The sequence below is a fragment of the Hydractinia symbiolongicarpus genome, chromosome 12, assembly GCF_029227915.1.
Source record: "Hydractinia symbiolongicarpus strain clone_291-10 chromosome 12, HSymV2.1, whole genome shotgun sequence".
Taxonomy (NCBI): Eukaryota; Metazoa; Cnidaria; class Hydrozoa; order Anthoathecata; family Hydractiniidae; genus Hydractinia; species Hydractinia symbiolongicarpus.
In genome coordinates, this window is record NC_079886.1 from 6,411,605 (window position 1) to 6,439,553 (window position 27,949).

At 31.3% G+C, this 27,949-nt stretch overlaps 1 protein-coding gene across 1 annotated transcript in view; it reads right to left on the minus strand.

Annotated features, from left to right (window-relative positions):
* LOC130622711 (uncharacterized) overlaps positions 1 to 27,949 on the minus strand; it is a 41,858-nt gene that overhangs the window by 12,992 nt on the left and 917 nt on the right. The window contains exons 2-28 of the mRNA XM_057438209.1: positions 22,814 to 23,047; positions 21,694 to 21,888; positions 20,775 to 20,828; positions 20,357 to 20,541; positions 19,135 to 19,348; positions 17,003 to 17,446; positions 16,331 to 16,500; positions 16,091 to 16,255; positions 15,187 to 15,340; positions 13,891 to 13,983; positions 13,505 to 13,723; positions 13,194 to 13,286; positions 12,666 to 12,704; positions 11,678 to 12,179; positions 11,368 to 11,537; positions 10,214 to 10,414; positions 8,276 to 8,470; positions 7,598 to 7,621; positions 7,240 to 7,524; positions 6,772 to 6,931; positions 5,871 to 6,139; positions 4,648 to 4,683; positions 3,941 to 4,010; positions 3,689 to 3,852; positions 1,760 to 1,921; positions 1,258 to 1,311; positions 38 to 215 (exon numbers count right to left, since the gene is read on the minus strand). Coding sequence (XP_057294192.1) covers positions 38 to 215; positions 1,258 to 1,311; positions 1,760 to 1,921; positions 3,689 to 3,852; positions 3,941 to 4,010; positions 4,648 to 4,683; positions 5,871 to 6,139; positions 6,772 to 6,931; positions 7,240 to 7,524; positions 7,598 to 7,621; positions 8,276 to 8,470; positions 10,214 to 10,414; positions 11,368 to 11,537; positions 11,678 to 12,179; positions 12,666 to 12,704; positions 13,194 to 13,286; positions 13,505 to 13,723; positions 13,891 to 13,983; positions 15,187 to 15,340; positions 16,091 to 16,255; positions 16,331 to 16,500; positions 17,003 to 17,446; positions 19,135 to 19,348; positions 20,357 to 20,541; positions 20,775 to 20,828; positions 21,694 to 21,888; positions 22,814 to 23,047 — 4,729 coding nt within the window. The remainder of the gene's footprint in view (positions 1 to 37; positions 216 to 1,257; positions 1,312 to 1,759; positions 1,922 to 3,688; positions 3,853 to 3,940; positions 4,011 to 4,647; positions 4,684 to 5,870; positions 6,140 to 6,771; positions 6,932 to 7,239; positions 7,525 to 7,597; positions 7,622 to 8,275; positions 8,471 to 10,213; positions 10,415 to 11,367; positions 11,538 to 11,677; positions 12,180 to 12,665; positions 12,705 to 13,193; positions 13,287 to 13,504; positions 13,724 to 13,890; positions 13,984 to 15,186; positions 15,341 to 16,090; positions 16,256 to 16,330; positions 16,501 to 17,002; positions 17,447 to 19,134; positions 19,349 to 20,356; positions 20,542 to 20,774; positions 20,829 to 21,693; positions 21,889 to 22,813; positions 23,048 to 27,949) is intronic.

A 27,949-nucleotide genomic window follows, 5' to 3' on the forward strand; every position in this document is an offset into this window, starting at 1 on the left:
CAATGACAATATTACTAAACACCAACTGTTAACCAACCTATTAATTTCGTTTTTCAAAAACATATTTTCTTCTTTGTTCCATATGCTGGTGAGATGGCTTCCCATTTTTTCACATTGTACCTTCGCAGCATGAAAATCTACTTTTACACTTCTGGACGTGAAGTAATAGCAACTTCCATTAAAATGTCTCCAGTCAGTTTTACAAAGTGTAGGATCTACAAGAAAACAAGCGAATGACACTCAAATTTCTAAAATTTATTTAAGCTGAAAGCCAAGATAGCATGACCCCCCCCCCCCCCTTTAGGAAGTAAACGAGTATTTCAGGATTGAACAGAAATAACCTGATGATTTCCAAAAACAAGTATTGTCCAGTGTTTTTTGCTTGTATGTATTTTTAAAAGTTTTTTTAGCTTAGATAACTTGATAATGCAACACTGTTACGAAAAGCTTCGTGCATTTTTATTTTTATTTGAAATTAAGTTTTTATGAAATTACATATAGTTTTTGACCGATCTTTTTTTAAAAAAAGTTTTTTGCTTGTTTATCAACTTGTAAGAAGTTTTTCCCAAAGAAATACATACTATTTCCAAGTGTAAAGGACCTTCCCCGAGGCCACCGTCTGAGAACTGATAAAAATAAGCTAAATATTGACAGTAACATTTGTTTGTAATGTTTGTAATGTTTCCCCATAAGATTTCTACAGATGCAGCAAAATCTGAAAAGTTCAGACCTTACACAGTAAAAGGCCAGTAAAAGTTTTTCGGTTTTACAAAATCAGGAAAAAACTCTAAATTTTAAGGAAACGCGTTTTTTTATAAGCAACCCAGATACCAGCTTAAAGGGCTCAAATTGCTTAGCTGGTTCCTTAAAACTTAAATTATGTATTTTTTAAGTAAGATGTTTGAGGTGGTTTATTTATTCGATTTATTTTAACACTTCTCTACATCACATAGGGTTGTTTAAATAATACACTTTTTTCACATTACAACTGAGAAGGGAATGTTGTTAAGCGAGAGAAAGGTATTTACAGGATCATTTGATACCCGAACATTGCCAAGCAATTTGCCTAATTTTTGCTCGAGGAGACCCTTTTCCTATGTTGTTTATATAAAAAGTATGTGTTCTGGGTCAATGACCATGTTTGCAAAACCTCGTACTGTTATCCGCTCGAAATTAACCACTTTAAATTATTTCTTTCGCTGCTACCTATCAACCGAAAGAAATTGAGTGACACAATTTTACAAATACATCTTTTACCTTGAGTAGTTGCAGGTGTTGTTGTGGCTGGGGTAGTTGTTGGATAAATATAACCTAAATAATAAAAATGTACCTTTTTCAACCAGAAAACCGGAACATATCATAACACGATCCGCTACAGGTTAATCTTTAACCTGCTGGTTGGCTTTTTTAGAATGTGAAATGGTTGTTAAAAGATGATGCCTGCTGCAAACTCTTTGGAACTTTATGAGCTTTAATAATATGGCTGCCACAGGTAGAAAAAAGATTAATCTGCATGTACATAATTGCTGTAATAGAAACCAGCATTCATGGTTGCAATGTCAGGCGTATAGTCTTCAAAAAAATATCAAATAGAGAGAATTTTAATGAAAAAACAAGCAAAGCAGTATTAGGATTAAAGAAAGTTGCACCTTACATATCACCATAAGAGCAATGTCCCAATATGAATAGCAAGAATTTTGACAATATTATACATTCATTTTTAAATCAAATATCCGGTAGTATGAAAACACATGCTTACCAATTGGAATTTTACATACGGAGGAATATCTAGCATAGCAAGCAAGATCCCACCATTTACCATTAGTACTCATTCCTGCACAGAGATGACGCTGACCAGTATTAGGACGTCCAGTATACCAGTTGATATAAGATAAAGGATTACCATCAATCCATGAGAAGCCTGAAATGGTAAATTATAAAAATCATGGATTTTTTTACATCTAAAGCAACTAAGATTCACTTTTGTTACTTTAACATAAGTGTCTGGACTGTTATTTAAAATAATATAATATTGGGTCACGTTCAATGCCTTGATGTTATTTTAACCCGACATGTACAGAATGAAAATCGAATATTGACCCTATAGGCTATGTATATGTTAAAAAGTTTAGAAATTTTTTTTGCTGTGGTAAACAGGATATAGGATCACACAATTTTAGGCATAATTCGCTTTTTAAAACTAACTTTCTGTTGGTACTTTATAAACTAAACGGCATTTTTTATCTCGCAGAATAAGGTCTCGTCATAAACAAACAACATCGTCTGTACTTAGCCACATCAAATATTAGAAAGATTTTGGCTACTAAAATGTACATCCAACAAGACGAGGAGTTTAGCTTAGCTATCCAGCTACTTATGCTTTCTTTAGTTTAGTTTAATGTAAGTGCATCTTAATATTTCTTTTGATCTTACCTCCACCAAGCTACCTAGCAGTCAGACAGATTTTTTTGATAATAATCAACCAGATAATATTGAAATAAACGTTGCTGTGACCACAAATAATATCTAGGCACAACTGGTGGTGAGTTAGCGATAGAGGAAATTTAGTTTTATAAAGATCACCCTTTCGGATGGCTTTTAAAGTTTTGGTATAAAAAACTAAGTGGTATAAAAAACTGAAAATGTGTGGGTACTTTATCTTAATTTACTATACAAATCTAAGTATCAAAATTTTAGCACAAGAAGTATGGAAGCAACCAGAATTTATCATGACATTACAATATGATATAATGTCATGTAACAAGTTTGTATTAAGATGTTTTAACGGCAATGCTATAAGTAGTCCAGAATACAGGTACTGTATGGTATGCATCACCCTTCAGTGCTACACAAGCCAAGAAAGCCTGTGATTAGGATTACCTTAGCACGCAAGACGTATTTTGAGTATAAAGGATTTTTGGCAGCATTGATGTGTCAGTTTCACTAGGGTTACCTAAGAATAGTTGGGGAGGAAGGGGGTGGGGAGACCGTGTTTACAGTTTTCAATAAGTTTGTAAGTCATTTTGTCTTTACAAATTAGGGGGGCAATAAAATCATCTCTACATAAGTAAACACTGCCATAATAAAGTTTTTAAACATGTGCTAACTTTACATCAAAACACTTAAAATCAGAATCATCTTCCAAAATCATAAAATGCATTGACATAAACATCAGGAGTTATCTCTGTGCGTTTTATATTATCTTTGTTTGCATTGAAGGGGTTATTTTTAAAATTCAAATCTTATTTTAAAATAAACTATAAACCAAAAACATATATAAGGCGATACTGTGTAGCATACTGACCGCCGTAATTATAATACAGTCCTCAGTCTATTGAAAAATAATACAGTCCTCAGTCTATTGAAAAATAATACAGTCCTCAGTCTATTGAAAATCCACAGGGATTCGCTTGTCACAACAAAATCAAATTGATAAAGATATGGCGGTATTATGTCTTTAAGCACGCCTTTTTCTCTTCCACACAAAATACAATAACATTACAACTAATACCCATGAAACGATGAATTTATCCACGTTGGCCCGTAGCTAAATTCATGCCTTCGCCCTTCCTTTATATACCGCATTTTGTGTCTTGCTACTTGAGGTACCATTTTGCGCAGAGACGGACAGTTATTATTAAAGAGACAGAAACAAATTATGAAGACACGGCAAGTGGCCATCACATACCTTCAAAAATAGCTTCATTAGTGAGTCCAAGCCATGCAAAATGAATACCAGATTTTTCAAAAGCTCTTAATATTATTCTATTTTCATCATAATTCATTATCGAAGCTAACATTGCATTGCGACCAAGTTTAGAGCATGCTTCTTGGGCGTCAACAAAAGACATCCTATAAAAGCATAAAAAAATGAGAATGTTGAACAAAAATGAGAGAAAAAGCAGAATTAAAAAACAATTTGAAACATCCATAAGCATACCCCTCAGTGATAATTTTGATACAATGATTGTTTGATACGGTCCAATTTGTCGGGCAGGACCCATTTGGTTCTACAAGTAAATAAACCAGCAAACATTTAAAGAAAGTTTAAAGAAATATGAATTATCTCAACATCAGGCTTTACAAGACTTTAAATAGAAGAAAAAAAACCCAACCACTATGTGTTCTTTGTTGAATTCAGGCTACATGTAAAATTTGCCAAGGTAGCAAGTACATATTAGTGTACAATCTGAATTTATAATCTCATAATACACAAAGTATTTATTTGTTTTCTTTTGCCCTGAAAGGCAAAATAAATTTAAAAACAAATGTGGAAATTTAAACTTTATGAATTTTAGTCAGCATTTCAGCGAAGCTCTACATAAAATAGAGGGAAAGTTTTTTGGTATATGGAAGGGCTTAATGAATGTTTGCCTTCTTCATCATGTGAAATTTTCCAATGGCAATTTAAAAATTATTTTAACAAAATAGTGAGATTCCATTTTGCTTTTACAAATATATGGGGTTTCGCATTTCAAAACAAACCGAATTTTTTTTTAAATAATTTCTTCTGATCATTATGGATTTTGCTTTGGCAGGTAATGTTATAGAGAAAATGCGAAGCATCAATCTTTGTGTGTAGTCATATAATCTTTAAAAACTATGAAAGGATTCAAAAAAATGTTATTTAAAGTTATTTTAACTTACTTTGGACTGTTGGTGTTGGTGCTTCAGTCGTTTTTACTAAACATAGAAAATAAAATTAAAGTCAAAGAACAAGACTAAGCATAATAAAAATAGGTAAAATATAAACGGTCATTAGCAGCCGAGTACTGCATCCGTCACAGCAGCCGAGTACTGCAACCGTCACAGCAGCCGAGTACTGCAACCGTCACAGCAGCCGAGTACTGCAACCGTCACAGCAGCCGAGTAAAAGTCAGTGCATTGCAACAGCATCTCGTAGAAGTGCCATGTGCAAAGAGAGAAAAACAGTACTGTTGATCTCTCCAAAGGTGAAATGAAAACATTACATGGCATTTGCACCCATTTTTTATATAATTTTCGGTCAGATTACCAATTAGAAATATAACGCATGGTAATGTAACCTACTATATCATTTCAATGACTGGTCAAAGAATAAATTTTCAATATGCGCGCTCCAAAAAAATTTGAATTCAACTCTTTTCCATATGGATGAAGCCGGTTCAATCAGATCAGGTGATTTAAATATAATACACATATCAGTTTCTACATTGTAAATAAGGCTTTAGATTGAAAAAGGAATTAAGTACTTATTTTTCATTTCATATTTAGTGGCTATTTATGTTTATATGAAGGTGTATTGGTTTAGCAAAACAACCAATATACTTGCCAGACTTGGTTATGAAATTATTTTTATATGCAAAAAAATGTCCCGGTTGACATAACTCATTAAGAACAACACACCAAACTCTTGCAGTTTACCACTTCTGGATAGAATCCAGATATTTTAAAAGGGTCAATACAAGACAATTGTTAAGATTTTCTTTTCAATTCACAAATCCAAATTCTTTTTACCTACAAATCCAAATTTTTTTAACTCTCATAAAAACTTTCCATATTGTGTTCCTGATGATTTGCGGGAAATTATAGAGTTTAATCACAGCAGGCAAGATCTGTTGATTTTGTGCAGACAAGTATGATTTTGAAAAATATGCTTGAAAAATTACGTTTTAAAAACTTATAAATGGAATGCACGGCTGAACCATTTTTCAGGTCAGATTTGTGAACAAAGCCATATTCCTGGTGCAGAAAAAATCAAATCAAAATTCTAAATTTATGTTATTTGTGAAGTGCCACTAAAAATGGTGAATCGACTTACAAGTTCATTATAAAAAACAACACATATATATATACACTACATAAAAGAAATACACCACACAAAAACTTACCCTTTAACTTGCGACACAAGAATGGTAATTTTATAGCTTCATCTGTTGGCTTCCAATACATGAATTGCTGTGGACCTTCTAAAAGGCGCATTGAAACATATTTTCCAAGTCTTGGATCTGGCTGCTTGTTATACCAATTAGTATACACAACTGGCTTATTGTTCATCCACGAGTAACGTTGCATTACATTATCATACTTCATGCCAATCCAGATGTCTGACTTCTTGTACATTTGACGCGTCAAAGTTGTGATAAAAAGCTCTTCCTCTCTGCAAGAATAAGAAATGTCAAGGCTATTGTTCTAGCTTTAATCCAACACAACCTTACCATGGACTCATATTTGCTGGTTCAAGTTAACAAAGGAAAAATATTCCAGTCTTTTTAAAACTGAACTTAATTTTTTTTTTTTTTTTTTTTTTTTTTTTTGTACTAAAAGAAAATTTATTGCATGGTACAAAGTGCAATTATTTACAGGTTCTAAAATGTTATTTGTGTTATTTCAAAACTTTGACAGGGGAAGCTATGACACCTACAAAAAAGCAGAATAAGAAAGTTTTGAAATATGTATTAATTTTCTTGTGTAGATAAACTTTATAACCAGTTTTAATAATCATATATTGTATGCAAAGTCAAAAAAAATCGAATGATGGCGATAATAAAAAAAACATAACTATTGTCACCATTTCTATTAAATGTCTACTCCTGTCAGTACAACCTTTCTAATACATGTCACAACTTAGCAATTGGAATAGTGGATGGTGAGGTGTTAACAAAACCTGCATCTTCAGTATTCTTTATCAACATAAAAAAAAATTAAATTAGAAAGGCTGCTGTAGTAGAAAATTAAATGTATCGATCTCGGTTCAATATTATTTCTCAGAAACGCATTTTGTTAACTTACTGAGATTCAATGGATGCAAGTTTGCCATTATCTTTTTCACATCGTTCATTTGCAGCTGTTACATTCAATTCTTCCAGATACAATCTGTAGCATATTGCATTGTTAAGGTACACAGAATAGCCCGCAGAAACACATCCTAATGTGGAAACCATGCTGGTATCTGAAAAAATAATACATTTTACTCTTTATTTTAATATGGTCATTGTATTTTCAAGTTTTAAAAATTAATTTTTAACAATATAACTAGTTAGTTATTTTTCTTTACGTAGAGAAATTTCTAAATTAATAAAAATACTCAATTTGGCATGGAGTTTACTGATGTCTTGAATCTCCAAACTTACTTTACACATTTATTTACACAGGCATACCATTGTTATAATGCATCAAGAAAATAAAAATAAACCAAGTTTTCTGACATAAGGAAAATGTTCTACCAAAGACAATCAAAAAGTATAGAAGTAATCGCACCTTCTGGACATGTGTAGTTTATGGTCAATCTTTTATTGTATGACATCACTTTTCGCAAACAAGGTGGCGTATTATTGAAGAAGCTATCAGAGGATCGAATATTTGAACATGTATGTCGTTTACAATTTTTTTCCACAATCTTTATGCCAAGTTCATTATTAATGAGACAATTATCTTTGACGCTTCCAAACTGCACCTTAGTGATATTAACTTCCTTGCCTAGTGGACACCCAAATGATTTTGTCTGATAGCGATAAAACTTAACAGTAAATTCTTTAAAACTCCCTATAAAAAAACTCACATGTTCATTGTATGAAGAAAACGACATTAACTACTTATAACTAAAATTGCAACATACCATCCTGTTTCTTTGGTGTGTATACTAAAAGAAGATTAAAAAAAATATAGCACCTTTGTTAATACCTAAACTTAATTTGTGCGTGTATTAAAATAAATTAATGGAAATTGTAACCTCTTATACCCGACTTCCATGCCATTCGGTACAAATATATATTTAAGTAATCAAAATACAATAGTAAATTGACTCTGGAGCAGTAGGTAAAAAACTTTACAAGGTAGCCATCCCACCAAAATTTTAAATTTTTCTTAAAATATGATTAATAAGAAACAACATCAATTCAGTGAAATAATTGAGAAATTGTAACTAAGCATCAAACCACGCAGCAGAAAAGATAAAAATTAAAAATATATATATTAATAACACTTGTTAATCAACGCTTTAATGCCAGATGCAGGCTTTCTAATTCATATGGGCAATCAGCAAATGCTAAGACAAATGTGGAGATGTTCTTAATTCACTTCAGCAAATTTTCCTTTAACTTGGATGGAACTTGACCTTCCGAATGTTTTGATCTCATTTTCTCTCTTAATTTACCTATTGTTCGCATACAATTTCTTAATTGTGTTTTTAGCCAAAATGTATTTATGTCTGTTTATAAAACTTTTGCTGCTTTACTACACTGAAATATCTCTACTTGTTTTAAGTTAATTATCACTAATTTAAAGTAATGCTTACCCCGTGGATACTTGCATGCATAGGCCTTACGCAAGTAACATAGATCATCATTCCAGTAGCCATCACCTGTTGTGTGAACACAATCTTCTCTTCGTCCATTCCAGTTATTTGGTTCGTACTTGTTCCAGTAAGTAAATGATACTGGACTACCATCAGTCCATTTATAAACATGATTTTGATCATGTGAGCTCAATCCTAAAACATTATATATTATTTTATTATCAAGTTAAGATGAACGTTTATTTAAAATCTTCTAAGCACATAGGCCAAAATAAAAAAAAAGAAATACAAAAATACACATTGGTATGCCTGATGCAGCTAAGTGATTTTCATAACATTTAATGTTTTATTAAAGATTTGTCAAATATAATTTTATACTCATCCCTAGATTATAAATTTTTGTATGTTGCAAGGATTATGTATGTATTAGCACATTAGACTCAGTTTTAGTAGTTTTTTAACAAAATTTATTCCACAACATTGCATACATGTATACCTACACAATTATGGTTAATGTCATTTTTAAGAATGCCAAAATAAGACCAAACTGATGGAATTAGTAAAAGGAATAATTTTTTATTAGCTATACTTCCTGGCCCTCTCAAATTAGGTATTCACTGGGTACTAAATGTATTTCCACTCAATATGAAAAAAAGTTTAAGAATTTGTGATGCTCTCTAGGAAAATCGAGCACTTTTTAAAAATACAAAATACAGAAGTTTTGTATTAAAAAATAAGGATTTCGTATTTTAAAATATGCGTATTTTTAAAAATACGAAATACGAATTTTCGTATTTTTAAAAATAGAACATAAGAAATTCTAATTTTAAATATAGAATTTCGTGCTTTTAGAAATGGTATGTATATCAAGCGAGTAGTTAAGTAAATTGAATAGAAAAAATACTCACTTTTACAAGTTTGCTTTTAATAGATTTTTAATTGGCTCAATGATTTCACAGGGACGTTTTCTCGTCATTTTATAATGAAATACGGCAACTTTGGAGCTTCGCAGGGACGTTTTCTCGTCATTTTAAAATGAAATACGGCAACTGTGAGATTTTGCAGGGACTTTTTCTCGTCATTTTAGAAAGAAATACAGCAACTTTGAGACTTCACAGAGACGTTTTCTCGTCATTTTAGAATGGAATACGGCAACTTTAAGGTTTCGCAGGGATGTTTTCTGGACATGAGTGAAATACGGCAACTTTCAATTCGTATAAAAAATGAGACGAACCCTAACCAGACATTACTTTTTTTATGTCTTTGTATTTTAAATCTGCAGCTTATTTTTAGAAATGCGTATTCTTAGAATTACGTATTGTACGTATTAATTATATCTATTGTACGAATTAAAAATAGAAGTGGTCGATTTTCCTAGAGAGCATCACATTTACATCAATGCTTTTGTAAAAATAAGTCGTCCTGTTTGTGAAAAATATTTGTGCAATTATGTCAAACTTAAAAATCTATGCCAATTTTCAACACATTAACACTGAACTAAAAGATTCTAAAATTTTGCAGTATGGTAGCTGGGTACTTTCGTAGTTAAACATAGGACATTCAAAAGCATAAAATGCAAGTAAGTTTGAGCCCTTAGCTACCTGTTACTAAAACACCTTTAATATTAAACATACAATCTCACCAGAATCATGAAAATAATTATGAAAATAGAAAGAAGAAAAAAGAAGTAAAGTTAATGTTAAAGGGACATAAAAATTTGTAAGTATCTTTTTGATCAACTATTTCGCAACCATTGTGAGTTTTACAATGAAAAATTTAATGAATGCTAAATGGAAGGGGTTAATATGACAAATACCCTATCTTTAAAATAGCGTTTTTTTGTTAGTTATTGTAGTATTTAAATTGAAAAACTAGTCTGCATGGCATGGTTGTAATGTATGTATTTCGTATTAACGTTAGAAATTCAGAACTACACACCTATCCATATATCGGTTGCCAGTCCATATTGTTTTGTAGCAATTGATAAAAGTGCTTGTTCATCAGGTGAATGTACGCTCATCAGATCTCCTCCTTTTCTTCGACAACTGTCCTTTGCTGAACTCCAGGTTGTTGTTATTGAATTAAATTCGTAACAAAATGATCCAGCTGCAATTTGACCCCACATACACTTGCCAAATTCTAAAAGTTATGGAAAACTTCATTACAGTAGAAAGTTTCTGTTAGGTGGCACCCTCAGTAATATAAATCTTTGGTGGGTTTTTTTGAGTCAAGAACAAGGCAGTAAACAAATTGGTGGTTATTACATTGAAGGTCAAACAAGACTTACAAGTGTTTGTGGTGACGACATTACAGTAAAAACCTAAACCCTTTACAATACAATAAAAAAATTCTTAAGGAGTTATATAACAAACCTTATAAACAAAAGGCAAAATGCTTAACAGCATTTGGAGATTCTATCTAGTCGAATTATGGTATTTTTTCCTGCTTTTTCAATTTTTAATGAAATCATTGTGACTCAAAAGTTTAACTTTGTGGCCACTAAAATATGCCAAATTCAAAATACAATAAAGTACATTTTTAGGTAACAACCTTACAATTTGCCAGTGGATATATTATATTTAAGTAAATCACACTATGTATCTTTCAGTACAGTAGGTACTCTCTGATTACAGTACACAATGAAAATTCAGTACTTTTGAGTACCTCCAAGTTTTTCACTACAAGTCAGTGATATATTCAAAATAAAAAAAATTCAGAAAAAACATGAAAATTAAGTTATCCAAGAAGATCTCTAAAAATCTCATTTTTATCAACAAAAGCACCTTCAGTAAATTTGTGCTAGCATCATAAGTTAATTAGAATTGAAAAAATGGTGGTGCCACAACTGTTTTAAACAATGTCTGCAACTTTCAACATAAACATGTTAGAGTAAGTTTTGTTTGCAAACGCAAATATTATTTCACATTAAACCAAATATTAAATCGAAATAATTTTACTCTTAAAAACTTCAGTCTCGCCTACAAAACACATTCCAAGGCCCACCTCCAGCCCCTTCAGCGTAAAAGGGAACTCTAGAAAGAAAAGAAAACACAACATAATATCGTTTGGCACTTTGCATTAATGGTTCAAACCTGTATTGTATATTTTTTTCACTTCCAAAGGAGCCAGAACCTTCTCAAATATTGCCAATGATGCAAACGACACCGCAGCATAACCAGTTCCACTAATACTTTTTCCAAGAACAAGAAAGTTTGAAGTTGCTACACCAGTTGATGACTTTGTTTGACCAAGAGATGAGCCTCTAAAAAAGGTTAAGAAGGTGTTCATAAAGATGTTTAAAAATAAAAGAAGGATATACCTACTCCTTCTTGATCGCAAAAGCTTGATACCTTGTACAAATACTTTGTTTTTTATATTATACAGAACAAAAATGTAACTTACTTTAATTCACCATTTATATAAACCTTTAATCCATCAATTCTTGACCATGTAAATGCAACGTGGTTCCATTTTTCCTTGTTATAGAGCACATTGGTGGTATAGTAAAGATTGTCTCCACTTAAGTACACATAAAGTTTATCATATTGCAGGTAAATGTAATAACCTTTTGAAATCTTTGACTGCGATAGTGAATTTAACAAGTATGTTTTGTAACTAGACACTGATGGCTGTGTTTTATTAAATAGCAATGAAACTGTTATACCATGAGTACAATAGCTGGATGCAGGATGAGTGGCACAGGGCTCGCTGAATTGATCGAACTTCAGATAATTTCTTTTACCATCAAAAGATAAAGCATATCTTAATTTCTTGGGTGAAAAAGGAAAAGGAAAATTGATGGCTTTTCCAAAGTTCCCATAAGCTTGTGCTGGAAAGGTGCCAAAAACTTGCCCATTGGTAACAACATCCAAGGGCCAGTAATAATCAGGGCCACTAATCCAATCTATAAGGAGAAAAAAATCAAGCTAGCAAATGAAAAAGGTAATTATAAAATCACTAATCCAATAACAAATCATTTACTTCTTAGACTTTCACACAGCAGTACATACTGAAATGTGCACTCAGACATAGTACATTTTAAATAACTATGTAAAGTTTTACAATGCTGAAACAAATAATCCAGTTAAAAAGCATTATAGAATTGAATTTCACTAAATAAAACAGCATTCGGGGTGGCAGTAACCTTTCATAGATGTTAAAACAGCTGCATATATTTACCCAGTGTTTTATGAATACAAATTTTGTTTACTATTTCTTTAAAATACCTGAAGATTATTATCTAAATTGTCAAGTCAGCAAAAATTTCCAATTTAAATGTATAATCAATTTTCACAAGCTCTAACTTTTTATAACCTTACGATTCTGCTGCATTGTTGTTTATGTTCCAAAACATTTCTAATATTATTTCAAGATAAAAATTTACACTTACTGCTGTTAAACGGTTCCTTCGGAATGTATGCACTTTGATCTAAACAAAACAATAATGATTATTAACCACACATTTTATTTAACTTTCGCAATACTACATTTAACAGTCCAGACATTTAACCTAACAATATTTAATTCATCTCTTAAACAAAAGTCTTGAAGAAACCATTTTGTGTTGAACAAATTATTTTAATGCTAAAATGTATTGTTGGCTTTTGACATATTTTTTTCTTCGTTTATTTGTCTTTAACTCACTGAAAAAAGCAGGGGAATCCAAAGTTTCATTAATACAGTATTATAGTTTGTTTGACATGTTTTATAGTCAATAGTATTTGTTGTGTTTTTTCTTATAAAACAGAAAGAAAGAAAGAAAAATATGGTCTTCAATCTCTTCATCGTGTTTTACATTATGGTATAGTTAAAAAGATAATAGTATGAAGGTAATTTTAGGGAGAAAACCCTCAAAATAACAAACTTAAGCTAGGACAAGGCTTTTTTGCTGACAAGAAATTAGATGAAAACAGCTTACATTTCTTTTTGCATATGTAACTTCTGTAACTTGTACAATCTTGATCCATCCAATCACCATCTTGCGATCTCATTGATACACAGTTTGTTCGAACTAGAATTTATTTGAACCTTTGTTTATCAAAACTTAAACGTAACGCAACTAAATTGTTTATAACATCCATAAAATCAGGAAAAATGACGTAATGCAATTTCACAAATAAAGAGGGGAAAAGGAGATGTAAAACAAGAAACTTGATAGTCCAGTCATTACTATCCTATGCACAAAACCTAATAAAGAGCAAAATGACTGAACAAATTAAATTTGCTTACTACTCTCTTTTTTAGGTTGGCCTGTATACCAGCTTGTTAACAATAACGGTGAATGGTCGTTCCATTTGAAGAAACCTTCAACATCTAAATCATTTAGTCCTATCCAAAAGTCATTAAAGCGACTCAATGGCTTCAGGTTAGTCTTGATATAATTCATTTCTTGTGTTGTTGTAATACTGAGTAAATCACCACCATCTGCTTTGCATATGCTTTGAGCAGCTAAACAGTAACACAAACAATTTTACGGTTAAACCAAATTTTCAGCAAATAGCTTGAGTCATAGCTCCAAGTAACTTCCCTAGATAGACTATAAATTATAATTTTAAATGAAGATCATACTTCTCAATACTGTGCAGGGTTTTTTATCGAAATTCAAAATAACATACCATCCCAGGTTGTTTTTCTTGTATTAAACTTGTAGCAGTTACGCGAAGCTTTATCTTCGACCCAACCAAGCCCACACTGTTGATGATTCAAATCTAATTGTTGGAAAGAATATAAGTTTTATGTAGCAATTTCTTACAACTTTTTTTAAGATATTTTGCATCTCTTTAAATAAAAAAATCAGATTAGTTACAGGTCAAAACTTTATATATTAATTCTCCTTAATAAAGTTCTGGGAGTTTTAAGTTTTACCCATAATCTAAATGAAAGTCATTGTACGAATTTAATGGAAACTTAAGGGGACGTGTTAAGTAATCATTGATATCTGCGACCTTGGAAATTAAAAAACCTAAACATCAGTCAGGATGGTGTTGAATATATTTGTAAGGACTAAAATAGGTGTCCACAAGAGCACTAGAACCGAACCAGCAGTATAATGACAGAACAGGCAGAGAACCAACAGTAAATATATTCCATATCTGTTTTCGTTTTGAGAAATACACATGAGAAAATAAAGAATAACGTTAAAACCAAGCAATATGAAATTTAATTGTAAGTTAAAATTCAGTATGCCAGTTAATTAAATGTAAGTTGGAGATTGTATAAACAAAATATTGACTTTTACAGCTTTTAGCTGGTAGATTCACAAAATGGTAGTTATAAAGAGGGTATTAGTGGTGGTGGTGTGACAAAAGATTAAAAATATTGACTACAAAACTGCAAGTAGCTATAACTTAGCAGAATGAGTACTTCATTTTTATATAAAACAACCAACCAATAAACAACTAGTGCTAAAATGGTAAATTTTAAAGCAAATTGTAGTGGGTTCGTCTGCAGCTCCCAGTTATGGGGACCGCGGATCGAATCCCGCTCACTGACAGGCAGTATGTTAGTGATGAACAAAGTAGTTCTCTTTCAGTAAAACACAGTAAGTTTCATAGCTATGCAACAAGGCAACAAAGAGTTTTTAAAACAAACTGGCAGGAACCAAATAGAGTAATCAAAATTAAATTATATTATTAGTTTATTCATCTATTTATTTTCATTTATTTGTTCATCTATTATTTTTAGTTATTCATCCATTCATTCAATAATTTATTTGTTTGTTTACTCTTGCTTTATTAATTTTCTCACTTTCGCTCATTCATTCAACAAAATAACTTATTTGTTCGTTTATTTTCCTTTAAATATATATACTTTATAACATAAAAGTTTAGGGAAGAACTTAAAAAATTAAAATATTATCTGCATTGCAATAATTCAACAAAATCATTTCTATGTTATTCAATGCAGCTTACCAATCCCACAACCATAAAACTCTACTCTCATGCAACAGGCCTGAACCCATCTCATTGGATAGATACGGACATACTGGGCAATTAATGGTGAAGGAAGGCGAAGGTTCATGACTACTTCTTGATGTACACGCCAATGACCATAAGTTCGGAATTTCTAAACAGGAAGCTAAATCAGTAGCCATAAGCGCCATTCTCCAAATTTTTAAGTAACAAACAAGCAAACAAACACCCAATAAAAAAATAAATTACTACTTGTACTCTTTGTTTACAAGTTATTGGTCAAACTGTAAAAAAATTGCCCCTCACTTACCACCTCTATTGATTTTATCACATTCGAGGGTCTATTGTTTCCATGTCATTGTGCAAATTATCAGAAAAAAACTAATGACTCAAACCTGAGAAATGCAAAAACCTTATTCTGTGGACCGATTTGGCTCATTTGAGCATAAATATGCCATTTTTGAGCTTGTGTACTTTTTTTCAGAAAACTGACTTTGTCACATTCAGGATCTTTTGCATTCTTGTGCAAAAACTCAGAAAAAAATAATGAACCAAATTTGAGAAAAGTCGATAACTAACGGATGCAAACATATAGGTCATTTTATAGGACCTTTTCTGTACCAGGTGGGTCCAAAAAAAAGTGTTGTAGGATAAAGTTTCTCTCTTAATGTTTGGGTTCATATTAATGTGACTGTATCGTTTGCAGATAAAAAATATTGTGGAGTTCTCCAGGAATGTCTCAACTCAAAAATTATTTATTAAATGATTTTTTTTCTATTTGTCTTACCTGTAGTCTGAATCAAAACAAATTAAACAATAATGACATATACAACAATTATATAACAGGTAATTCAAAAAAAATCAAAGTATGGTGACATAGAATAATACTTAATATGGTACTTACAAAATATTGAGCTGGGGGGATATCACCATACGTGTCCCATGAGACACCATCATTAGAATACTTGAGATAAAACTCAGTGACATAGGCATCAGAATCATATTTGCCTTGCACACCCATGTAGGTCAATTTTTCTGGTTTTCCAAAATTGATTTGCAACCAAGGAACCTACAGAAACATTTTCATTAGCATAAATATGTTAAATACTTTGGAAGCTGCCAAAATAATAAAAAACTAGTATACTTTAGTGCTATTACTCTCACACCATGCTCCATCCAACGATTGCCCTTTTTGTAAATACAAACGAGCTGCTGCGGGAGGTGTTGCTAAAGACAGCACGCCACTTGCTGTAAACGAAGCATCAGGAATTGCATAATTTTGAATTCCCATTGGACTATAACAACGATCTTTACCTAAAAAAAGTATGTATTTTTAACTTACAGAATGCAAGGACAGCACTGTGTAAAACATTTTTTTGCCAAAAATACTGCATTAATTTTAATCTGCTTCCTTTTCTATGTTCCTTAGGTGATCCATTAATTAAAGGCATTTTTTTAATATAGCTTTCCAAAGAGAATACTGTTTAAAAAAATATTAACTACCACAACTATTTCATACAAATTTTGGTGAAAAAGAAAAATTGGTAATTTTAGTCTAAAATTCTTGAATTTTTTTTCCACTGTCAAAATAAATTCATGCCAAAATTGTATGTATAGTGTGTATCTTCATTACTAAATTAGTTACGTAACAGTTCAGTCATCAAAATAATTAAAACAGAAATGATTTCTATAAAAAACAATTGCTTTTCATTGGAAAGATCAGATTGATAAAAAACGTAATAGCAGAATCAAGCAATACACCCTATTTTTTGAAAGTCAATTTATGTAAAAAATGGTAACATGCAACTCTTCATACCTTTTTTAACTTTACAAGCATAATAATTTCTCTCTTCGCAACTAGCCTGCAGCCATCTACCTTTTTTATCGTCAAGGCTACTTTTGACACAGTTTAAGTTAGTTCCTGGTGAAGTCTTTTCCTTGTAGTTTTGAAATTTCAACATTGTTTTATCAGACCATGCCAAACCAGTCCCAGTGATATTACTCAAACCTGTCCAGAATGAGCTACCATAATCCGTGACACCATTATTTTTGAATGCTTTTACAAGCATGTCTTGCTCTATTTGAGACGTTATGCTAGTTAAATCTGCCTCAGAGACAGCAATCTGTTTTTCCCATTCTTTGTTAAAATCCAAACATACATTCCGTGCATTTTTCCATGTTGTTCGTTGATTCGGATGGGAATTAATCTGATAACAATGGTCATCAAAAGATATCCAGCCTTCAGGGCAATTATGTAGACCTGAAAATAAAATTATTATGTTACGGATTTGGTTGTGTCAGCAAAACATTGATGCAGGAATATAGGCCCTTTAGTAATTATGATCAAGTCTACTGGCCTCGTAATTTGAATTAATCATGAAAACAATATTTGGTTCCTATAATTTACGACTGCTAAAAGTATCTTTTTAATTGCAGCAAAGGAAAATAGGTTTTGCACAATTGCAAAGATTGTTACCATTATTTCATCGCTATTATTGTTACTGTTTCATACACTCTGCTACTAGATTGTTTCAAATATTTTTATTTAAAATATGTTATCAAATATAAATAGAAAAGTTTGTTTTTGCACATTAAGACTGGTGAAAGAATATAAAAAATATAAAAGTATATTTTTTTCTGTATTGTATTCAAGGTACAAAGTCATTAAAAAAAAACAATATAGACCAAGCATTTTCATAAACTTATCTTTTTTAATTGAGTTTATAGTGCAAATAAATATAGGGGAATAACACAACTCATTTTGATGAAATATCTCTCAATATTTTTTAATGACGTTTTAGCTGCATGACAAGTAAGTACAAAGTACAAAATAAACTGTATGACTTGTCTGTAGGCCAACATTATGGGCTGGTGACTGAAAATAAATACAAAAACATTAATGTAATGTTTTTATTACAATATAGGTTCATCCCTGCAGATTAACGAGCTTTCTGAAATAATATTAATACAGTCAGCTCCCAGTCCCTCAAACACCTGATAACTTGAACTTTTATTATTTTGAACCTCCTTGGGCCCCTTGAACTTTCGTTAATACTGTCTTATAAAAACTCTACTTAATTCAAACCTCAGATAACTCAAACATTCATTAACTCAATCCATTTTTCATCAGCCTAATATTTTTACATAACTCGAACTTTTTACTCGAGAAAAGGAAATCAAAAAGAGGATAATGGCAGATTTTTATTTTTTTTAAAGTTTTTATTAACACCTGATGTAAAATAGATAGATAATAATGTCTGTCAAGGAAAACTCAATTACAAGGGACTTGCATGCCTTTTTTATCACCAAGATTGCATCTTCTCCCAGTAACTGTTGCCCTGCCTCTTGAAAAATTGCTTTAACTGGAATTATAATCTCAATTTAGACCAAATTTGGCTTAACAGGAGCATTTGTTGAGTTGAAGAAATTTCATCGGTCCCTAGGAGGTTCCAGTTAACTCTACATGAAGTAAGGAGTATACTTATGTTATGAAAAGTAATGAAAACTTGGTGAGTATTAAATATATGGCCTGCTCCAAACATAGCATTAGAATTTTTGAGTTTTATCACTGTTCCGTCAAAAAAAACATTCAAATATTCGCAAGCTTCATACTTTTATCTTCAAGAAAAAATAAAAAACATAAATTAGTCAAAGGAAAGTTGATGTCTTATAGTTACCATGTCACACCACAAAGGTAGATGTGTTATTGATGAAATTGCAAATACACAAGAATTTTTCATATGTTTAAAATATCTACAAGTTCTTTAAGCTTTTATAAATAACCATTGGATGACACTAACAACATAGTACAAAAAAGATTATTACCCAAAACCAGTCAATGTAAAAAACAAAGACCTGTAAAATTACTATTATCTATTTTATTCAGTTGTAAGAATAAATGTTTTTTTTAAAAAACAGTATTATGAAACTAAAGCATTATGTTCTTACCATTCTGTTTTTCACAAATGTAATCACGCTTAGATAAACAATAATTATCATTCCATTTGCCAGGATTCCATTTGCCATACATTTCTACACAATCCTCGTTTCCAAATTCATTGCTAGGTTCTTTGGGGCCCCAATTTGTGTAGTTAACCTTTGTACTATCCACCCAATAAAATGTTTTTTCAATTGCTACGTCAGACAAACCAATCCAATATTGCTAAAAAAGGGTATGATAAATTGATTGACTTACTTATTTTTGATAATAAACTTTTAATTTTCTGTTACAATGTTGGAAAAGATCAGGAGTCAAACCAAGTACAATTAAGCATACATACTTGTCGTGTATAGCTAGGCATAGACAGTAATTTAAGTACATTTAGCTATATACAGATTTTTTTCCCTGTTACACAATACATTCTTAAAAGATGAACAAATATATAAAAACATAAGAAATACACGGTGTGAAATATAATAACAGAATAATTACCAACAAACCAAACCAAGTTGTAGGAGAATTGAGGATATAATTAAGTTTATGGCTTTGAAGGAGATTACAATGCAAAAGAGAGATGTAATTAGACTTTGTGTCAAAAATAAGAAAAATGACAAGATTTTCATATTTTCTACAGAGATGCAGTCAAAAAGATGTAGCCTTGTTTCAAGAAAAAATTTTGTACATGAGCATTTTCTTCATACTTTTGCAATAAGATGCATGAAAATGAGAAGAAATTACATCTTTTGTGGGTTTTTCATTATTATTGTTTTTTATTTAGGGTTTTTAAAATTGGTAGAAATTAAGTTTGGGTGGGAATCCTGCACTAGAACCAAAATTGATTTACAGAAAACTAGATGGAAAGGTGTATTATGCTAGTTGCGACGACTATTAGTAGTATTATTAGAATTATAGACTTAGCAGTTATACCATAGCTAGCACAAGACACAATAGTACGTAGCATAGAAGATTTTACAAGAACACATTAAATTGTGTTGCAGATTCTCTGGGACACATCACACTTAAAAAACAATTCTGCAAATGGTTTTCCGACAATTTTATAAAAACAATTTACTTCCATAAAAAGTGTTACTAAATTACCCCATGTAATGCTCTTTGTTACAGCTTTACTTCAGTTATGTGGACTGCAAATATTTATTGAAGTAATAAAAATAAATGAATTTTTTGCATACACGTAAAACAGGCCGCTAAAACACCGGACAGATTACTTACAGCATTTGTTTTTGCAATTTCATTTGTAAGAAAATCTTGCTCGTCCTGATCATTAATAATAACTAAATCACCAAAACGTCTTAAACAATCAGCTCGAGCGCCCTTCCAAGTTTGCTGTAAATTCCGGATAATACCATAACAAGATTTTCTCCACGGCAACCAGCCTGCTTCACAAGTTGTTGGTTCTGTAAAATACAATTATAATTTAAAAAGAGGTAACATATAATAATTGCTAGAAAACTACAAACATGTTCAATGGGAGAAATACAAGCAATGGATTTTGCTGGTTCTAAAAGTTTAATTTAAATTAAAAAAAGTTAAGCAATCAAAAGTAAAAACAACTTTCACATCTTCGTTAAAGTCTTAAATTTGCAATATATACTTGAAAATTGACAATAAAACTAAAGATGATACTTACGGTTAGTAACATTTGGACGTGGAGGGTATGTTGGTGTGGGCATGGGAGTGGCACCTAAATTAAAAACAAAATATTCCCAGGACACAAACACAATTTTATTCAACAATGTTGTATTGTTATGATACTAAGGAAAAGTTGATTGCAATTGATTTTTCAAATTCAAATAAGGATTGTAACGATAGCTTGACATTTTGTAAATAAGATGACCTTCTATGTTTTGTTGTGACAATTGACAGAGGAAAATAAAATAAATTACAAAGATAATTGTTACTTCACTGCGCATTTTTTTTTTGAAAAGTTCCATTCATTTGCGAGATAACACCTCTTTAGTATGATACAGAAAGAGTGTCACAAGGATTATCACAGCGTAATTATTAGATAAACATAAAGAAACAAAATAAACAGAGATCCAGATGAAATTTTTAAAAAAAAAATCACAATAAAAAAATTTAAGTATATTTCGCCCTAATTTCACGGAAAAAAAAAATGAAGAAAATTTTTTTTTTCTTTACACTACGTTTTAACTAAGTGTAGGTTGAGGCACTTAAATTGTATAATAGGGTTACAAATACAATAATACTGTTAACTAGACATCCCTCTCAGATAATATTCCAATACAAAGATGTAAATAAAATGCTATGTTGAAAAAGGGCTTTTGTAATTGTACAACTTATTGTGAAAATAAAACCTGTGTTGAAATAGACTAAGAGTTTAGGCCATTATATCTTGATATTACCTACAACGTATTTAAAAGTAAAAAAAAACATATGGTTCATAAAATCAAAATAATGGGCAGTGATTAGAGATAAATTGATCCAAAAAACAAGTCTAATATCTGTAAAGAGGAATCCTAGAAAATAGTATTCTGCCACAATTTTTTTTGTGCATTTCTTTGCTCAATTTTATGAAAAACAAATACCTGCTAGTCTTTTACAAATAAATCCAAACTCCCGAAAGCAGCCATTATCATTCCACTTTCCATTCCATGTAGCCTCTACACAATCCTCATTTTTCCAATTGTTTGGTTCTCCACCTTCAGTATTCCAGTTCCTGATTGTAGAAGTAGTTCCATCACTCCAAGTGTATACACCTTCACTTTTTATGTCATTCAAACCTTTAAACAGAATTGTGAATTATTACAAAAAAATGTTTTACCTCACAGGTTTAAAAACAATCATATAAATAAAAGGATTTAATCTCCCACGCTGGTGCATGTGTTGTAGTATTACATACTGAAAAGAATAACAATCAAAGTATTCTAGAAACTTTTTTTAAAAAAAATATATTTGCTTGTTACAAGCTCGTGAGCTTGTATTAAAACGCAAATGTGTCCTACAAGAATGGAAATTTTTGCCTCTCTGAGCACCGACACGGGAGTCGTCGTGTGTTCGAATCTCATCTTGGTAACTATTTTTACTTTTTTTTTCTTTTTTCTTTCTTAAAAAGATAAGACAAGTGTTCAAAACACTTGTTTAACTAACTAGTAAATAAAGGAGTTTCCACCAAACTTTTTAAAAGTGAATGTAGGCAGAATTAACTGAATTAATGAATTTCGCAAATTTTGGGGTTTGTGGGTTTGTGGTCTTTCTTCTTCCTGTCAGTCGGTTCACCCAAGACGGACCCATCGAAAATTAAAAGTTCGAGGAATTTTCCGTTCAGGAAGGTCTCACAAATCAATTTTGAAAAATAAGTGTGTAACAAATATTATTGCGTATCTGAATAATAAAATATGTTGTGTCTAACTTCGTAACAAAAATCCCAATTTGATAGACAGCTTTTTGTAAACTTTATTCGCGAGGTTGTTTGCGTATATCATACGTCTTGTTTATTTTGATCAACACCTGGTCTTATACCAGTTCAACAAGCAAATATCATGCAATAATAGGGTAGGTTGAGGATAATACATAGAGTTTTGTATCACTTTAATTTAACAAAAACAGGTTGTCAGAAGCAAATTGTTGTATGAATTATGCTGAAAATATTCTCCAGTGATGAAAATAATTCATATTTTTTATGCAAATCACCAAGCTTTTACTTACCAATCCAATAATGATTGCGTTTTATGAAAGGATCCTGGAACTGCTTTGATATGAAATCTAGTTCTTTTTGATCTGCTATACTCAAAAGATCACCTCCATACCGGTGACAAATCTTTTGTGAGTCTTCCCACGTGTGACCAGATAATGTTGAGGTAATATTATGAAACAAGTAACAGCTTTTGTTAATGTTATTTCCAATCCAAGGTTGAATACAAGCACCATTAATGTGTCCAGCTTAAAAATTAAATTACAATTTTAACATGCTAAGTAAAGCAATACAAAATTATGCAAGATGGTCTCAAAATTATATGAATACACCATAATAATCCTAGAATTTATTAAGAGATGGTGTCTTTTTAATACTATGTGGTCTACAAAGATGATGGTTAGGTTAAAATAAAGTCACTTGTCTATGCAAAAATTTAAATTATTCTTATACAAACTTTCTTAAAAACTATTTTTTCAGTTTTTGTTCCAAGCCTTCGCTTTAAATTTAAGCCTCCCAAAATCTTTTGTAAAAAAATTAAAACAATGTAAGTAAAGCTATATAATGTAACAAGTAAAAGTATATAGTGCAACAGTAATATTAAAGGAGGCACTACATTAGAAAAAAGTAAAAAAGCAGTATAAACCAGATCAACAAATGGTAAATACAAAAGTAGAAAAAGGGTGTGTGCAAATTTTAATTCATAATTCATTCCTACAGGGGCTTCTTTTTTCATCCAAAAATAAAAAAAAAAAAACAAGAAAGTTGACAAGTGGTTAGCAGATTTTCTGTTTTAAACTATTCATGCTTTATGAAACCATTACAATCTTAGACTTTCTTATATACATTATTAAAATGGGAAATGCTAGTGTTGTGACAGCCACACCTATGATTTGGATAGTAAAGGTAAAAAGTACAACATATGCTCTTCACATCTACACAGTACAACTTAGCGTATGCGTGTTGTGTTTGCATGGTATAAAAATAAGAACCTAACAAATGAATGCATATTGAAATGCATATTAAAAAAAAAGTAAAGAATTAAAATTATAACTGTAAAATATTTAAAAAGTGAAATGGAGGAATCTCTCAAAAGGCACACAACAAAGAACTGCCTTAATCTCAAAAAGTTAAAATAATGTAGATTGAAGTGTCTAAAACAAAATAAAAAGTTGTAAAGTGTCCACATTGGTAAGTTTAAAAAAACAATGAGGACATTTATAAAGCAGCAGTCTTTACAATCTTACTTGCCAACCAAAAACACATTTTTAATTAGAAAAAACAAGTTTTGAATTTAAACAAACCTTTTTTTATAACTTCTTTAAAAAAAACTAACATCAAATCAAAAATAATATAGGAAAAACAAGAATAGTGACAAAAATGTTTAATTTGTGGAATAGCTGAATTACTGAATGGCGCCATACCATCTTTGTGCACTGACTTTTTAGTTTGACTGGGGACAAATAAATATTACCTTTGGAGAGGTGGTTACAGTATTATTTTTGAAAAATCTATAATAATACAGAGACTATGTGTGTGATGTCTGCCTGTAGCAGGCAAAGTGAATATGTTCATTTCCCTTGATGTTGCCGAAAAACTTATGTCTTAAATGTTAAATTTTCTGACGTCACGGCGGCATCAACATATTAAATTAATGAAGTCATTACAATGCATTTAAAACTTTGATGTCAAATAACTTGAAAACCAGGTGGTGAAGTCAGTGGTTTTCACTAAGTGGGTATCTGAGGACCACCTGGGACCAATTTCCCCAAACTTGGATCCCCTAATTCGTTTCGGAATGAACAGGCTGATGACGTCATCAAAAAACACCCCAATATCTCTGCACCCGTTTAGATACAAGATCCTATTTATTTTCTTAATCAGCTTTTCAAGATCTATACGATTAAGGCAACAGGTATACAATTTTTTGTGTGTTGGCGGGTCATTGCTGACGTTAGAAAAAATTTTAAACCCTTATCTCCTTAGGCGTTCATCAGAAACATATACACATTATTTTGATTAGCGTTTTGAACTCTACACAGTACAGACAACAGATAAACTAAATTTCGCTAAATTTTTATGCTGATGTCAGGAAACCATCTAAAACAACCATTGCTCTCCGGCTCAAGTAGACTTTTATATAGGCCTTATCGACCAGCATATATAAAAGCTTTTTTTATCTCCATGAACAATGACATATTTGAAGGGATCTGTGTACATACTGAAAATTTAAGAAAATCCAATAAATACACAGATTTATTGCAGATGTTAAACATCTTGTATATAGTTTAGGTAAATAAGTGCCGAGTTAGATTTTCACTAACAATGTGTGAATGTAAAAATACAAACACAGATTTTTCTCTTTTATTAGCTATACTCTAAGGAAACATAAAATGTATAGTATTTCAAGAACTAGCAAACGCGGACTACTGACTAATATTCTTAGATAAACCTTATTTTCATATGCCAGAAGGACCACTTTGTGGCCAGATAATCTCCCCCCAATTGTTAGACTTAAAATTGCTAATCAACAACATGAATAGTATTTTTAGACGAAAAATCTTTAATAAATTAACTACGAAACTACAGATGTAATTTTAATCTAAAGGATATTAGCTTTGTCCGTTTTCTCACAGTACAATGGGAGTTAACCTGTTAATAACTGTACCAGTTGTATACACTTATTAACAGGTTTACTCCCCTTCTACTAATGAAATTTTGCAACTATATAAATGTTTGTTAATGTTTCTGCTATTTAACATAGCAAAAATGTCTGACATTTTCTAAAAAAAAATGTTTATCAAACTTTGTTTGTGTTTGTCAAGGAGATACCCCACATAGAATGATGAATATAAAAAAGTCCATAACAGCAAAGGAAAGATCCTATTACATAACCTTCAAAATAAATCAAATTTAAAGTTTTTAAAAAGATCTCTTACTTTAATAATCACAAAGATTTTATCTTTAATAATATGTTTGGGGGGAAATATGAAACCTTTGTGCAGGTTTTTTAGTCATTATTAAAATTAGCTTTTAAACTTTTTTCCTTTGACATCTGTCTTTAAGTAAAAGATGGTAAACGACTAACTGCTTGTCTTATAAAAATGTCTCTTCTGTAACTTCTAAAAGTTCAGGACTACTGTCAAAAGAGATTTATAACATTCTGAAAAATGCTTTACTTGCCATGATTTTTTTGCAAAACATAAACAAGTTATATAATTTAATACTTATTTTAAAGTTGCCACATTGAAAGTGACTTTTATTAATTACATACTAAAGATTGCTCTTCCTAATTTAGTTTGCATTAAAATATCTGTTCTGTTATTTATGTAGTGATTGTAAAGATCAAATTTTACGACAACCTTTTGTTGCTAAACTTTTAAACATCTAGTTAATTAAGTTACACAATCTTTTTTGTTCACAAGTGGAACACTTATGCAGATTACTTCACATATTTGATTCAATAATCATTTTATAGTAATTATTATATATACATTTAAACTGACACCAGTCTATCCAGATCGAAGACATGGTATCAGTTAGGGTTATGGTTAAAAGAAATTCCTGTTTACCTTAAAAAACAGCTTAAAATGTGAAATTATGCTATTGTTCTGACAACTAGGCAGAGTGACAGTTCTGTTCTTAACTAAGCCAACTGTGGGTAATGCAAATGGAGGATTTGTTTCTTTCGTTTCTATTCTGCTTGAAAATTTAACCTTTTATAACTCAAATATTTTTCTAGTTTGCATTTTAATGTGTGAGAAATGTGAGATCATGAATTGCGGTCAACTGTAGTTTCAGTGATCTTTAATGCTATGACTGGCATTTCAGAATAAAGGACAAAAATATTTCAGTATGGCTGTGGGATGTCAAGAACCATATAAAAATATAATATAGTTTTTGTAAATCTGGATTTTCAGTTCTCATATAAAAAAGCTGCCCTCTGAATCCATGACGGCATTGTGGTCAGCCTTTACGATGGCAAAAATTTTGCCATAGTGATTTATAGACTGCACAAAAATAAAAGTACTCTTTCCAACTTACTAATCTTGCTAGCCACTTATTTATTTCGTCAACAAGTCTTTGTTAGATCATACCACGCATCACTCTTTTTCAGAAATATTTGAATTAAGTAACGCATGCGATGTAAAACGCACGTGCAAAGGATGTTACACATGCAATGTTGCTTTTGCGGTAGAAAAGTGGGGGACATTTTAAAACGTGAACCCCAAACACGATGATTGAGCGTCTACGTCCTTTTCTACACGTCCAAAATAGTATAGATGACTATTCTGTCATTTTCATAATACATTTCTAATTTAATACATCGTTTTTAAAATTGTTTAAATCACACTTGTAGCATAAAGAAAGAAACCATTAAATTTGTACCTGCTATGGTTTTCAATTGTTTTGTCAAATGAAAAAATTATATACAATTAAATCCATGATAAAATGTCTGATCCGTCTGTAAGTGCAGTTTTGCATACTTGCTTCATCCATGCTCCGTCGGCGTTCACCTTCACATTAGTTAAGAGCTGCATGGCTGGATTTCTTGTGTAAGACCTGGTTACCAATGACAAATGGGCCAGGCAAAAGAGGTTAATGTCTACGTAGTTCTTTTAAGTAAGTCAGGAGTCAGTGAACTAGCTAGTATGATCAGGTTGGCTATGAATAGGCTTGCTCGTGGATTAAAAGGATCAGGACTATTCAATAATTTTGAGATCTGAAAGGGGGTGTCCGACCAAGACAGTCAGCCTAGGGTTAAATATGAATCAATGTTAAGTATGTACTGCCCCTTAGCAGCAATTCCATATAAGCAAGTTGATGTTACTATAGCAACTGGGAGGGAAATTGGGGAGATGATAGACTGAGTGGGCGGTTGGATGTTGCATAAAGTTGTCTGGCCCTATCCAATCAATGGAAAATGGCCCCTTCTGGAAGCAAAAACCCTGTCTTTTATTTCCATGAGAGCCATTATATATTTCTTAATATTTATGAGGCTAGCCATGTAAAATATGCACATCTATCTATCAATCTATCTCTAAAAGCTCTGCAGGACTAGCCAGATAAAATTCTTTTGCAAATTTCTTTTCCCACTGCATATATATATAGTGAATTATGATACAGTCAAACAGGTTTACTTCTATAAT